Raw genomic sequence first — 15,050 nt, 5'->3', positions numbered from 1 at the left:
TTTGGGGGAGGGGCATATATGGAATTTTTTTTCCCTTTTTCTTAAAATTGTTAAAATCTACAGTAATTTCACGACTATAAGGCGCACCCTTTTGACTAAAATTTTCCCCCGAACCCAGAAGTGCGCCTTATAGTCCGGTGCGCCTTATATGATGGACAAAGTTCGGAAATTTGCAAACCCGGAAGTGAGAGCTGCGAGCAGCAGGGGGAACTGGCAGGGTCATAGCTGCCAGGTGGTTGCGGGGCGGCCCCCCCACAGGCATGCCCCGACCCCATGGAGGCGGGGCGGAGTGGCGGCGGGCATGCCCTGGCCCCGCCGGGTACAGGTGGGCCCGGGGGCCCATGGCTACCGGGTTGAGGCGGGGCCTCAGCCAGCAACTGCGTAGGGGGAACTGGGGGCGGATCCTCACTGCAAAAAAAAAGTGCACCTTATAGTCCGGTGCGCCTTATGGTCATGAAATTACTGTACTCTAAACTAAAAACCCAAAAAACCACCAAGACTCACACCTGTAACCCACCAAACCTAACCTAAACCACAACATTTCCCAGCACCAAACAAACTAAAAACAAACTACAGTAATTTAACGACCATAAGGCGCACCGGACTATAAGGCGCACCCCCCAGGATCCGGCACATTTCGCAACTTCGTAGATCAGATAGGACGCACCGGACTATAAGGTGCACTTTTTTTTTTTGCAGCGAGGAGCCGCGCGGCACGCAACAAAGTAACGAATTGCTGGCAGGTACTCAATTTGCAAACATTTTTCAAAGATCGGTGTAGCCTTTAAATGCTGCCCCAGGCGCCCTCCCCGTGCAGCGTGCCCCGGCACTCCCGCCCGCCCCCGGTGCCGGCTGGCACGGCTCACGGCACCCTGCTCCCACCGCGCGGCCGCGCTGCGTCCCGGCTTCCCTGCGGCTGGCGGCGGCGGCGCTTCCCGTTGCTTCCCCGCGGCCGCACCACTTCTCTCCGCATCCCCGGGGCTGCGCCACTTGTCGCCGCTTTTCAGCGACTGCGGGGGCTTGGCCGGTGCCGCGATTTGGCGACCGCGGGAGCTCGGCCGCCGCCGCTTCTCAGTGGTCGCAAGGGGTTTCCCCGCCACCGCTTCTCAGCGGTTGCAAGGGGCTCTGCTGGCACTGTGATTTGGCGGCCGCAGGGTCTCCGCCGGCGCCGTGATTTGGTGGCCGCAAGGGGCTTCCCCGCCGCTGCTTCTCGGCGGCCACAAGGAGCTCCGCCAGCGCCGCAATTTGGCGGCCGCAGGGGCTCGGCCGCTGCCACGATTTGGCAGCCGCGGGGTCTCCGCCGATGCTGTGATTTGGCAGCCGCAAGGGGCTTCCCCGCCGCCACCTCGCCGCCGCCGCTTTGGCGGCCGCAGGGACTTTGCTGCCGCTGCTCCGATGCCGCCGCCGGGCGGGCTCTGCTTGGGACTGTTGCGGGCTCGCACTTCTCGTTCCCTCCGCGCCCGGGCCAGGGCCGCCCAGGTTCTCGTTTCCCCCTTGCCCGGACCAGGGCCAGCACCGCCCGGCTTCTCGTTCCCCCCGTGCCCGTGGTGGCGCCGGGCAGCTTCTTGTACCGCCGGGACCAGGACTGGCATTGGCTCCCTCCCTCCCCTCAGGGCTCGGGTTCCAAGTTGGGAGAAAGTTGACTCAAGGTACCACCAAGTTGGGGTGGGAACCTGAGAGGATCAGTCATCCCTATCCACTGTTTAATCCAACCTTGTGTTTGTCCTGATTTCACAAGAGGGTTTCCCAGCTATGGCGAAGGTGATGGAAGTTCTTGGTTGAGTCACAAGGGGACTGAGCAGAGCACTCCCAAGCTTGTAGGTTGCTGCTAGCATGAGTCTGAACCAAAGAAACATTTCCCTAGAAATATCAGGAAATCCCAGACTCCTTTCCCTGTTGGCTTCTGCCACATTTTATCCCCTTTGTTCTCATCAGACTTGCAAGATTACATATCCATTGGCAGTATCTTGGCTTCTGGATACCAGTCTTTAGAAAATATCATCCAACTGAATTCATGGGGGGAAATCAGTTGAACATTTATTTTTGTGCAAAGTTGACTGTTTTTGCTAGGAACAAGGAACCATTTGAATGATTGGGTGGACAACTCGTTAAAAAATTTCAGAAATAATTTTAAGGCTCTTTAACCTACATGACTACTGTCTATGATGAGTAATAAGAGCTGCCTAGTTAGACACAGGCACAAATTTATGGTCTAGCCTGTCAATCCATGGATTAAGGACTCCATAAGTACCTCCTGACACAATGGGCTGTAATAGCTCCTAAAGAGATGGTCTATCGTGTCAATAGTCCTCAGATTAAAGACTCTCTCAGTATATGTTGATGTGACTGACTGACTCAACTCTTTGGGGGCTCTTGTGTTGGTGTGGAGGAGGGGCCCCATGGGCCACCTTGGGTGGTGGCATCCCTGCAGTATGTGTTTCTTTTCTCTGTGAACAACAGAAGCTTAACAAATTACCATCCCAACCATCAAGAACTGGAGGGGGTGACACTGTCTAGCCCTTGTTTGTAGGGAGATATAGAAAGTTTGGGGCAAAGATTGCTATGGATGGTATCTCTGGGCTACCACAAACTCTGTTAAAGGCACAAAGATCCTTTTCTGCAGCAGGATATAGCCTTTAATTTGATTTTTTTTTCCTTTATTTTTTAAAGCATACCTATAAATCTGTCTTTAAGTATTTTTCTTGGCTGTTTTTTTTTGTTTGTTCTCCCACACAAATAGCCTGCAAATTATCTGAGAAACTAGAAAGGAAGTAAAATTTCCTTTTTTTGCCTGTTTTTCCTTGTTTTGATGAGCTTCGTGGTTGCACATCATGCTTGGTGTTTTCCTTGCCTTGATGTTCGCTTTTGAGTAAGAGTTCAGAGAGGTGTTTTTCCTGAGATCCTGCAAAACCAGCACTTGCCAGTATCATGAGGGACAAAAGTGCAACTGGAGTACCACGAACTGTCCTGAGAACAGTCCAGAAGTGCATGCAATGCCCCATAAAAAGCTCTGGGGTTTGTGTCTCCTTCTCTTCCATCTCAAGAAGCAGGAGAAGATGGGAGTCATGGCTCTGCCTCAGGCTCACAAATGCCGCTTAAGGTCAGCCAAGAGAGATTACCAGGCATGAGATGCACTGAGCTGGGTGTCAGCTTTTGCCCCGGTCAAATGACATGTCGTACTGACACCAGTCCAACCAACTTTTTTTAAGTACAGTGTATTGATGGATAAAGGAGGAAGGACCATAGGTTCTTCTCTTCATTGGTGGTGCCCACAGCATTCATTTTCCAGCAGAGAACTGCCTCCTGGGAACATAAGGAGGACATGGACCTGTTGGAGCAATTCCAGAAGAGGCCATGAAGGTAATCAGAGGACTGGAGCACCTCTCCTAAGAGGACAGGTTGAGAGAGTTGAGGTTGTTCAGTCTGGAGAGGAGAAGGCTCTGGGGAGACATTAGAGCACCTTCCAGTACCTAAGGGGGCTACAAGAGAGCTGGAGAGGGACTTTTGACAAGGGCATGGAGTGACAGGACAAGGTGGAATGGCTTCAAACTGGCAGGGGGCAGGGTTAGATTAGATATTGGGAAGAAATTCTTGATTGTGAGGATGGTGAGGTACTGGCACAGGTTGCCCAGAGAGGTGATAGACACCCCCTCACCAGAAGTATTCAAGTCCAGGTTGGATGGGGCTTTGAGCAACCTGGTCTAGTGGAAGGTGTCCCTGCCCACGACGGGGGCTTGGAACTAGATGATCTTTATGTTTCCTTTCAACCCAAACCACTCTAGTATTCTATGATCTCCTTGCTGCCCCAGAGCTCCCATCTGGGTCCTGGCCCTTCTAGGACAGGTCCATAAGGCCAATCTGCTTTTGGTGCTATGATTTCTTGGTGGACATCTACAGTAATTTATCTGTTGCCTTTACCTGTTTATGTTGGATTATTTGTTGTGTGTGCAGTGCCACCTCCACAAGTGGCCAAGGCGAGGGTACCACAAAACCCAAGCATCCTCATCTAGTGGAAGCCTTGCTCATGGTAGAGGGATTGGACTAGACGACCTTTAAAGGTCCCTTCCAACCCAAACCATTCAATGGTTCTATGAAAATCAGGAGAGTTTTGTTAGCAGTTATGGGTAGATGATACCATGATGAGTGTTGTCAGGGTTGATGTTAGGTGGGAAATCCAGCCCTAGGGATCACAGAGGAATGAAGGAGAGGGTGAAATGGTGAGAAGTTTAGGAAAGGCATGAGAAGATGCTTTGGGTCAAAGGTGTGATCTTAAAAAAATCTAGAAATGTATATAAATTCATAGTTTGAAACACTTCTGCCATTGGATAATTTAATTTGTGTCTAATCCTAATATCATTGAGGAAAGATCCAATTACAGACATTTAAAAACCTTATCAGGAACACAGTTGTATTCCCATTTTCAGCGACAAGTTATTATTGCAGATATCAGTGAGGATTTAGACAGCTCTTGACTTGATCGACTGGGAGTAGTCCCAACAGATGAGATAGCTCACCATGTGCTAAACTTGATGTTTTCTCTCAAGGTCCTTGGTTACAGGAAAACCTTTAGCTATGTCAAAACAAAACAAAACAAAACAAGCAAAACAAAATATACCCAACCTACCTCTCCTCTGCATTCATGAACTTGGCACCAGGACAAGACTGAGAGCTGAGAACTGGACAGGACCTGTGTTGTTTTTTTATTGTTATTATTACTATTTAAATTCAATGTTGATAAAATGGTTTGGTTTTTCCTGAATGAAAAAAAGAGAACTTTTTCTTCCCAATCTCCTAATAAAACTTGTGGAGCTTGGAAAGAAAAAGTACAGGTGACATGGTTTCATCACCTTAAAAGTTTTCATGTGTAAAGGAGAAAAACCAAACCAGAATTTTTCTGCCACTTCCAATTGATAAGAGATGTGAGTCTTCCTACCACAGCTTGGGAGAACCAAGCATGGAGCCATTACTGATAAATTTGGGTGTTTCCATGGTATGAATCTCCCACACTCACGTTCATCTGGACTTTCTTGGTTTCAGCAGCTTTTAATATTTTTTGTGGTTATTGCTTTGGTGTCATCCTCCAGGGTTTCTGTATGGATGTAGCGGTTTCTGCAGCATCTCTGCCCAGAGCAGGACGATGCTCTAAGCCCACAGGCAGCATGAGCATACTGAACGCTAGAGAAATCCTGGCTGTGGCCTTTTATTGAGAGATTTTGGGCAGGATTTGATGTTCATAAGGATTGAGGCAGGTGTTGGGAAGCCTCACAACCTCTTGTACTGGTTGGTGTATTGGGAAGTAACTGGTCAAGTCAGGTCAGCCACTCAGGAAAATTCAGGAAGGTATAAAACATGGGAAAAAAAATTGAATAATGTGGTTATGCTGGTGCATCACTGGTGATGAACATCTGGACCAAATTTCCAAGCAATGTCACCCCAAAGACTTTGAGGGCATCAAGTTATTGCCTTGATTTTTCCCCTCTGTGTAGAACTGCGGTGTGCTGTAGATGACTGTTCTCTGTAGACCCAACTATGAGTGATCAATACAACTAATTCCCTAAATTCCTGAGACCAGTCACTTTTCTTTCAGTCCCTTTCCTTTTTTTTCTTTTTTTTTTTTTTTGTCCTCTCAAAATAAACTTACACAATATGCTGGGGAGAACCTGCTGGAGCCCTGAGGGAGCTTTTGCAGGAACTCAGGGAAAAAAGGGTGTATCACCTTTGGAAAAAGGGGCAGGTAACTCAGGAAGTGTTAGTGTTTAAGGATGTCATTAGGTCATGCAGAAGGAAAATTAGAGAGACGAAAACTCAATTAAAACTTAATCTGACCTCTTCTGTAAAGGATAATAAAAAAGTATTTTTATAAATATATTAATAACAAAAAGAGGGCCAAGGAAAACCTCCTTTCTTTATTGGACACAGAGGGGAATATAGTTACCAACGATGAGGAAAAGGCTGAGGTAATTAACACCTTCTTTGTCTCAGTCTTCAACAGTAAGACCGATTATCCTCAGGACAACCAGCCCAATGAACTGGTAGACAGGGATGGGGAGCAGAATAGACCCTCTGCAATCCAGGAGGAAGCAGCTAGAGACCTGCATACCCACTTAGATGCTCACAAGTCTACAAGACCAGATGGGATCCATCCCAGGGTGATGAGGGAGCTGGTAGAAGAGCTCGCCAAGCCACTCTCCATCATTTATCATCAGTCCTGGCTGACCAGAGAGGTCCCAGATGACTGGAGATTGGCCAATGTGATGCCCATCCATAAGAAAGGATGGAAGGAAGATCTGGGAAACTACAGGCCTGTCAGCCTGACCTCAGTGCCTGGCAAGGTTCTGGAGTAGATCATCCTGAGTGTGATCACACAGCACCTACAGGACAACCAAGGGAACAGGCCCAGCCAGCATGGATTTAGGAGGGGCAGGTCCTACTTCACCAACCTGATCTCCTTTTATGACCAGGTGACCCACCTGGAGGGTGAAGGCTGTGGATGTTGTCTACCTGGACTTCAGGAAAGCCTCCTCCCATATCATACTCCTGGAAAAACTGGCAACCCTCAGCTTGGACAGGAACACTCTTTACTGGATTAAGAACTGGCTGGACAGCAGGACCCAGAGAGTGATGGTGAATGATGCTGCATCCAGTTGGCAACCAGTCACTAGCAGTGTCCCCCAAGGGATCAGTGTTGGGCCCAGTAGAGTTTAATATCTTTATTGATGATCTGAATGAGGGGATCGAATCTACCATTAACAGATTTATGGATGACACCAAACTGGACGGGGATCTCAGTCTGCTGGAGGGTAGGAAGGCCCTGCAGAGGGAACTTGATACATGGGCTGAGAACAACAGTATGAGGTTTAAGAAGACCAAGTGCCATGTCCTACACTTCAGTCACAATAGTTCCATGCAGTGCTATAGGCTGGGGGCAGAATGGCTGGAAAGTGGCCCAGTCGAAAAGGACCTAGGGGTGCTGGTCGACAGCTGGCTGAGCATGAGTCAGAGTGTGTTCATGTGGCCAAGAAGACCAACGGCATCCTGGCCTGTATCAGAGATAGTGTGGCCAGCAGGAGCAGGGAAGTGATTGTCCCTCTGTACTTGGCACTGGTGATGCCACACTTTGAGTGCTGTGTCCAGTTTTGGGCCCCTCACTACAAAAAAGGCATTGAGGTGCTGGAGTGGGTCCAGAGAAGTGCAGCAAGGCTAGTGAAGGGTCTGAAGTATAAGTCCTATGAGGAGCGGCTGAGGGAGCTGGGGTGTTTGGTCTGGAGAAAAGGAGGCTCAGAGGGAACCTTATCATTCTCTACAATTCCCTGAGAGGAAGTTGTAGCCGGGCGGACATCAGCTTCTTCTCCCAGGCAACTAGCAACCAGATGAGAAGTCATAGCCTCAAACTGTGCCAGGGGATGTTTAGGTTGGATATTATAAAGAAATGCTTCACAGTAAGGGTGATAGGTATTGGAATGGGCTGTCCAGGGAGATGGTGGAGTCAGCATCCTTGGAGGTGTTTAAGGAAAGCCTGGACATGGCACTTAGTGCCATGGTCTAGTTGATGTGGTGGTGTTCGGTTATAGGTTGGACTTGATCTCAGAGGTCTTTTCCAACCCAATTGATTCTGTGATTCTGTGAAACCATGGAAAATCCTAATAGCCTAGTGATAGCAGCAAATGGAGGGATACTTAATCATGAAATAATAGCGCAGATGTTTATAGCATTAAACATTATCAGTTTACTGGGATATGGGAATGCTCCCAGTTTGCTGGGAGTTTTCCAAGCATTTAGAAAGGGATATGTTTGCTCCAAGGAGATCGTAAAAACGATGCTTTTAACTCAAACAAGAATCCCAAAGTATTGAGTGATGTGGCTGTGAATTTCCTGGGATCTGGGGCTTTTGTGTGAGCTGGTAGCAGACAGAGATGGGAGTTGGATAGTGGGTCACTGCCATGACTCCAGGTTGTACAGGATGAACACAGTGGGGTGTTTTGGGGGAAAATTCATCTATTTGCTTCATTTGCCCAGATTCATGTTCATTGCCACCAAAAAAAACCTTTTGGGGAAAAAAAATGTCCATCACTGTAGGAAGCATGTCTGCATCATTTTTTTCCTCCTCTCCTGCCTTTGCTACCCAAATTATGCTACTGGCTTTTCCCACCTCTTTTCCTAGTGGATGCCAGAATTAGAGAGGCAGGTGGGAGCAGAGAGGCTCTGCTGGGGTCCCAGCAATCATGAAAAGCTGCTTTGGTGGCAGGGAGGCCTGAACCTACTTATCCAAGATCCACCCTTATATTCTCATGTCTTTTTGACTAGACATCCAGTCAACAGCCAAAGTCCACAAATGAAAGAGACTCTGGCATATTTATACTGTGTACTGGTATCATCTCCTAAAAAAATTATCCTGGATTACCTAAGACTCGTCCTTGAGGTCTGGTCACCCCATGTCATTGAAAAACCTCATGGGATTCATTGATGAACTTCCAGCCCTTCATAATGGTCTGTTCATTCATTGTCAAGGCAGTTGATTTTTTGTGGTTTGGGGTTTTGTTTGTTTTTTTAATGTTCTGACAATTAAATAACTCTTTGTAAGCAGCAATGAGCTACTTGTTATGTGGTCTTCACTGATGCAAGCACAAATATCAAGTGAAAAAGGCCTTTCCCCCCCCACTGCCTCCCGAAAGGGATACTTTTATGTCCAAATAAATAAAAACCTATAAGAATTTCAGTATGTTCAATGTGTTGCTCCAAAATTCCCTCAACTGTTGTAAAAGAAAACCCCAAAAGCTCTGAGCATCACTGGCAGGCAGTTGGTGGGAGGGAAGTCATGTCTGGTCAAGATGGGGATGGATAAAGGAGCATTCTCCCCCTGTATCCAGGAGCATCCCCGCCATGGACTGAGGGGCATCCCCCTCGAATTCCTCTGTCTCCTGAGCATTACCCTCCTTAATGGGGGGAGGAAAAAACTATCCTGGGGATGTTTCTTGACCAACTAGGGGCACCCCATTTGAGCTAGGGGAAAGGTAACTCAAACCACCCACCTTATCCCCCCTCATTCCCTTGTATGGTGCCAGGTTTCAGCAGGATATAAAATTATTGGCAACAAAGTCTTGGGAGTGTCTTAGTTTGGAGGACAGGTGTCTGCTAAGAAAGGCAGGAGCCTCTCTTTGAAATGGAGAATGTAAACCCCCTCCTTCCAAATTATTATAAATTTGAAATCAAAGGGCTCTCAGGCAAAGATATGGGAATTAGGAATAACAGTTCTTTACTAGGGAAATTAAAATAGAAATACAGTACTACAAAGAAACAAACTCCAAACCCTGACAAAGTCAGAGTACAATCTGACACCCTGTCAGGCAGGTTGTTGGTAGCAGTCCAATTAAATGGTGACTGTAGTCCTTTTGTAGTGACAGATGTGATTCATTTGAAGCAGTGGTTCTGTAGAAGGTGCAGTTTCCCTCCGGAGGTCCAGTGGTGATGTGGAGAAAATTCAGTTTCTCTATGAAGTCCGGTGGAGAAAAGGCTACCTTAGGGTCCCAAAACCTCTGTTTTTATCTTGGTAAGAAATGTTGGGCTCTTCCCCCTGGCTGAAACATCTCCCAATGGGATGAAGTAATTTTATCAGTTGCACAGTGGGACTCAATGGGCCATTAGCAGAAAATAACTCCCTGGAAGAAGGATGGGTTGTGAAAAGATAAAGAACAATGCCCCACCCGGTTTCAATGGATGGCTCATTAGCAGAATATCTCCCACGGAGATAAGGATCACTGCCCCCACCCTCAACAGATGGTGATAAAATAGATACCTTTTATCACACCCTGTATTGTAACCCAAGACAGGGAGGCACTGAAAAAGGGAGGTGGAAGGACAAACTGGGGTGCACTTTGCTGAATGCTGTCCCAGAGACCACCTGTCCACTGCCGAAACTCCTATCCCCACTTTCATCCAGGAGTGAGAGTCCCTATTTTGGGACATACACAGCCAGGCTCATTTTTAGTAGCTGCCTCCAGCAACTGTAGAAATATTTTCCTCACTGGGATAGAAATGAGGAAATTACAAATATGTGGCTGGGTTTTGCTTTTTTCCTCTTAAAAGCACAGTGCAGGGCTTGAGACACGACTCAGAGACAGGAAAAAAATTCCTCCACTGGGGAAATGGGTTTATTAACAACCAAAAAATAAAGAAAACGGGGCAGCCAACATGTCACTGCCATTGCATAATGCTGGGCAGAGGGGTTTGGGGGTCCACTGAAAGAGTTTTGGGGTGCTGGGTCACCCACTATTTCCATCCCCAAATCTGCTTCCATGCTGCATGGGATTATTTTGGTAGCACTCACTTGCATACCAAGCTTGATTTTTTTTTTTTTTTTTAATGCAATTATAGAGATGAATAGTTCCCAAGTCTTAACATGACTACCAAGGCTGGAACTAATTACCTGCTGAGCAGTGCCAGGCTACTACGGATCCTCCATGAGGAAAAGAGACCTTTCACATTTCTCAACAGCCCCCCTCCTCCACTTTGCTTTTTCCTGCTACATTGCACAGAATAGCTATGTACAAGGAAGTAAAAAAAAAAAAAATGGCTGCATGAATGAATTTCGGGGGGGAGTTAGGCCATTTTTGTTAACAAGTAAGAGATTTCTCGTCCCCACCATCTCTCAGTGCTTCCCACAAGTTGGGGCACCATCCAATGTCTCCATCCTCTCCATCACCCAGACTCTGCCTACAGGTAAGGAAAAGCCCTGTGAACTAGAGTAGGTGAGTCCTTGCCCCCTCCGGTCCCATGGGGTGACCTTCAATGTGGTTTTCTTAACAGTACCTCATTTTTTTCTCAGCATCTGTGTCCAGTAGATAGTTATTTATGGAAATGGATCCACTTTCTGGTGGGTGAAAATAAGGATATTTAGGATGTTCTATCTTGGTAAATGCGGCTGGCTAGAGCATCTCATCTCTCCTATTGCCACTGAAGGTGGTCCTGGTGATGGTTTGTGTGAGGGTGACTGCACTGTGGATGCTGCTGGTGGGTCTCAAGCCACTTTTGAAGGTGGACATGGTGATTTAGGACTCATAATTCTAACTAGAATTGGGTGTTGAAATAGTACAGGAATTCTTCAAATCTGGGTCAACTTAATGGTCCTAATAACATTGCTTTTGCAAATGGTGTACGTACCACGGGCATCGGTGCGTGCACGGAGAGCTTCATGAACACATTGGCAGGCAACGACCTACCAGCATTGTGTCACTTTGGGGTTGTATTACCCCTTTTGGTGCTAAATTTCTCTTTCTCTTCCTTTTTTTCTCCCATTCTGTTGATTCCCAAGTTCTTCAGGAGCCAGGGGATAGGTCACACTGGTGTGTGGTGGCATACTGGGAAGAGAAGACACGTGTGGGTCGGCTGTACTCTGTCCGAGAGCCCTCCCTGGATATCTTCTATGATCTACCTCAGGGGAATGGTTTCTGCCTCGGACAGCTCAACTCAGACAACAAAAGCCAGCTGGTGCAGAAGGTGCGAAGCAAGATCGGCTACGGCATCCGGCTCACCAAGGAAGTGGATGGGGTGTGGGTGTACAATCGCAGCAACTACCCCATCTTCATCAAGTCAACCACTCTGGACAACCCTGACTCCAGGACATTGATGGTTCACAAAGTGTTCCCAGGGTTTTCCATCAAGGCTTTTGACTACGAGAAGGCGTGCACCTTGCAGAGACCCAATGACCACGAGTTCATGCAGCAACCATGGACCGGATTTACCATGCAGATCAGCTTTGTGAAAGGCTGGGGCCAGTGCTACACCCGACAGTTCATCGGCAGTTGCCCCTGCTGGTTGGAGGTTATTTTTAATAACCAATGACTCAAAATGGAGTGGACTTGTGGCATTTATATTACTTTGCTGCTAATATTTCCTTCTGAGTGCTTGCTTTTCATGCAGACTTTTTGGTTTTGTTTTGTTTTGTTTAGTTTGTACGTCCCTCCCATTTGTTTTGAGAAAAACCTTTGGAAAGATTTTTTTTGTGCTTTGGGGTAGTTTGATAAACCTGTTTTTTAAAAGTGTAAATGACCAATGATACAGAAGGGTGAGAAAAGGGTGTGGGAGGAGGTGAGTGGATGTGTGGATCACATATGATAACTATTTCATACCTCTGAAAGGATTATCCTATGTGATCAATGGATTTGGAAACCACTTGTTGTATGTTATAGTTCCTTTTCTTGGATAAATCAAGATACCTGTATTTTTATGCACCACCTTCCCATCCCTGGTGACGGTGACACCGAGACCCCTTCCCCAGCAGTGCTAACCCCACATTGCTGCCAAAGGGTGGTGCGAAATCTTCCCAACCAGGTCTTTACCCATCCTTTTAAATTTTTATTTTATCTTTCTTGTTGCTGAGTTGACATCTTGTCACTGTGTTCATTTTTCCACTGCTTTTTCAAATTTTTTTATGGTCACGAATTGATGCAAGGGGAGAAAATAACAGCAGAGAAACCTCTTGCGTGGACCACGCTTTATAATTTGAGCTAAGATGTAAAGCAACAGAAGCCTAAGCCTAAAAAAAACCAAAGCAAAGCAAAACCAACAAAACAAATTAAAAACAAATGGGAAGACAAAAAGTGTTCACAATAGTTGGTCTGTTGTAACTTCTTAGATCAGGTTATCCCAGTACCATCCAATTTGAAAATGCAGTTGTGCTTTCATTTCTTCTTGAATTCATACAAGAGTATGATACTTTTACACTGTTCTTAGCTCAGTGAGCATGTTTAGACCTTAACGTAAGCTATTTTTATATATATAAAGGTTTAAATGAACAAGAGAACATTCTCATTGGAACTTTAGCACTGTAGTGCTTTGGAAATACACACAAAAAAAGGACTCCTTAAAACCCCCTGAGATTTATTAAAGAAAAAATGTATTTTATGTTATATAAAAATATATTATTACTTGTAAAGATAACGATGTTTTATAAGCACCATTATTTATGTATTGTGCAATATGTATAAATGAGAAAAAAATAAGAAAGATGCACTTTGCTTTAATATAAATACAAATAACAAATGCTAAATTTAAAAAAAAAAAAAAGAACACGAAATTACTGTTTTTTTCTATGTGTGTTATTATCATCCAGATGAATGTTTTTCTAAAGGAGCTTATGTTCCATTAAAAAATAAAAATGTACACTTGATCTCAGGCTGTGCCAAGTGGCTTTTTTAGTGTCAGGGATGAGGCAGGCAGGAGAGATGCTGCTCTAAGTGGGTACCACGTGAGGTTGGTGGTGGGGGCACCCGCCCCAGTCCTGTGTGGAACAGTTATGGTCTGGGTAGCACCCAGACAGGGTCATCTTGAGCTTTGGTCTCCATTGGGCTAGTGTGGTCCACGTGGCTTTGGGGTCCTTGGCATGGTTGTATCCCATCAGCCCAAGTCTGGAGGGGCTGGCTGACCAAAATCTACTGGGGTTACTTTTGTTATTACTCCTGTTTCTCATAACTACAACTTGAAAGAACATCCACGCTGTGGACCCAGCTCCCATTTGGCCCTGTCCCAGTCCCTGAAGTACTGGGGGAGGCCAAGCTTTTGCTCTGTGCTGGGACATGAGTGGTCCATGCCACCAGGAAAGGAGGAAAATCTGAGAAGGGAAAGCCAGTCCTCTAGGTTTTCCTCAACTATTTCCTGTCCCCTTCATCTCCAATGCCACTGGAAATAAAGGTTATTTTTTCTTTTGCCCCCCTTGGCCTGCCTTCAGGCATTCACTGCTCCACATCCTGTTTGCACATGGCCTCTGTCAGGGAGAAGGTCTGTACGGCTGTTGTGGAGAGGGATTTTGAGTGGAAACCACCAGTCCTGGAGACTGATGGATTTTGAGAAGTAGAAGGTCCAGCTGAGCTTGTAAGCTCTCTCCCTGCCAAAGCACCTGGACCCCAGGAATGCGACTTCAGCCTCTGCTGTCCTTCATGTGGTGGATGGACATAGCAGTACATCAGGCTTTGTAAGCATCTGGACCAGGTTTGCTCAATGCTGTGCCTTGCTGTCCAACAGAGATGTGCTCAACCCAGAGGATTTTGCCAAGATGCAGTGTTTGGTTTGCTCTGAATGGACTGTACCTTCAACTGGGTTCAGGTCACTGAGCCCATGAACCAGTTCAAAATGGTTTTTTATCATGTGTGAGGTTTGCATGGGAGTTTCAATTTTTAGGCTCTTTCCCTGTCCTTCAGGTGGGAGTCAGCATCAGACTGAGGGCATGGCAGACGTGCCCACCCTGTCTTGCAAAATCAATATGCACTAAGAGACACCAGGAAGGGCAGATGTTGGGACAATGTCATCTACATTACTATACGGCTCATTTATTTTCCTTTCTGGTCCAGCAGAATCAAAATAGCAAAAAAACCCTGCTACTTCGGTCCAAGGCTCACCCCGCACCCTGGTAACTCTGTAGCAGGGCAAGCCTGGGACCAGCAGCATGAACAAGGGTAAAAGATACAAAGAGGTTCTTTTCTCCCAGGGGGTTCCGTGGTTTATTTCTTCATGGTGTCCAGGGGGCAAAAGAGGAAGTTTCCCAAGGACAGAGGTCTTTTCAATGGTCAGGAAAGGGAGGGGGAATTGGCATCCTGCCAATAGGGTAGAGCAGAGGGATAGGGTCAGTCCACAGGTATTACAGGGGTCAAGAGTCAAGGGACATACCATTCTTAATACATCTTGGATAGTGGGTTACAACAAAAACCATCATATGTTTGGTCCAGCAGTCAAGTTAGCATTGATGGTTTGCATCAGGGGCTCAAGACTACCCATGTCCTCCACACCCACCCAGGCAACAAACCATCAAAGGCTCTAAGATGAAGGATGAAGCAGACAACTTCACTGCAAAACCAACTTGTCAACTCCTGAGATTTTGTACTGCTTATCTGCAGGACCAGGGCTGTGCAGGCAGTAGGGACTTGGGGTTAGAAAGATCACTCCAAGTCTAGGAGCCACCAGGTCAATGACCACACTAGGGTTACAGTCATCTGGTTGAGAATGATAGAAATCACAGAATGGTTTGGGTTGGAAGGGACAATAAAGACTGGTTCCAAACA

At 46.5% G+C, this 15,050-nt stretch overlaps 1 protein-coding gene across 6 annotated transcripts in view; it reads left to right on the top strand.

The window, feature by feature from the left end:
* LOC117005047 (mothers against decapentaplegic homolog 7-like) overlaps positions 1-12,965 on the top strand; it is a 44,442-nt gene extending 31,477 nt beyond the window's left edge. For 4 of the 6 annotated variants that reach the window (XR_004419751.1, XR_004419754.1, XR_004419753.1 and 1 more), the window contains one exon: positions 11,309-11,326. Coding sequence is in view for 2 of the 6 variants with exons in the window: in XM_033076278.1 (XP_032932169.1) it covers positions 7,837-7,845; positions 11,309-11,838 (539 nt within the window). In the remaining 4 variants the exon portion in view is untranslated. Of the gene's footprint in view, positions 1-7,836; positions 7,846-11,308 lie in introns of all 6 variants that reach the window. The other 2 variants (XM_033076278.1, XM_033076277.1) reach the window with 1 other exon arrangement.
* The last annotated feature ends 2,085 nt before the right edge of the window (positions 12,966-15,050 follow it).

The sequence above is a fragment of the Catharus ustulatus genome, chromosome W, assembly GCF_009819885.2.
Source record: "Catharus ustulatus isolate bCatUst1 chromosome W, bCatUst1.pri.v2, whole genome shotgun sequence".
NCBI classification, from domain to species: domain Eukaryota; kingdom Metazoa; phylum Chordata; class Aves; order Passeriformes; family Turdidae; genus Catharus; species Catharus ustulatus.
This window is presented reverse-complemented; position numbering and strand designations above follow the sequence as displayed.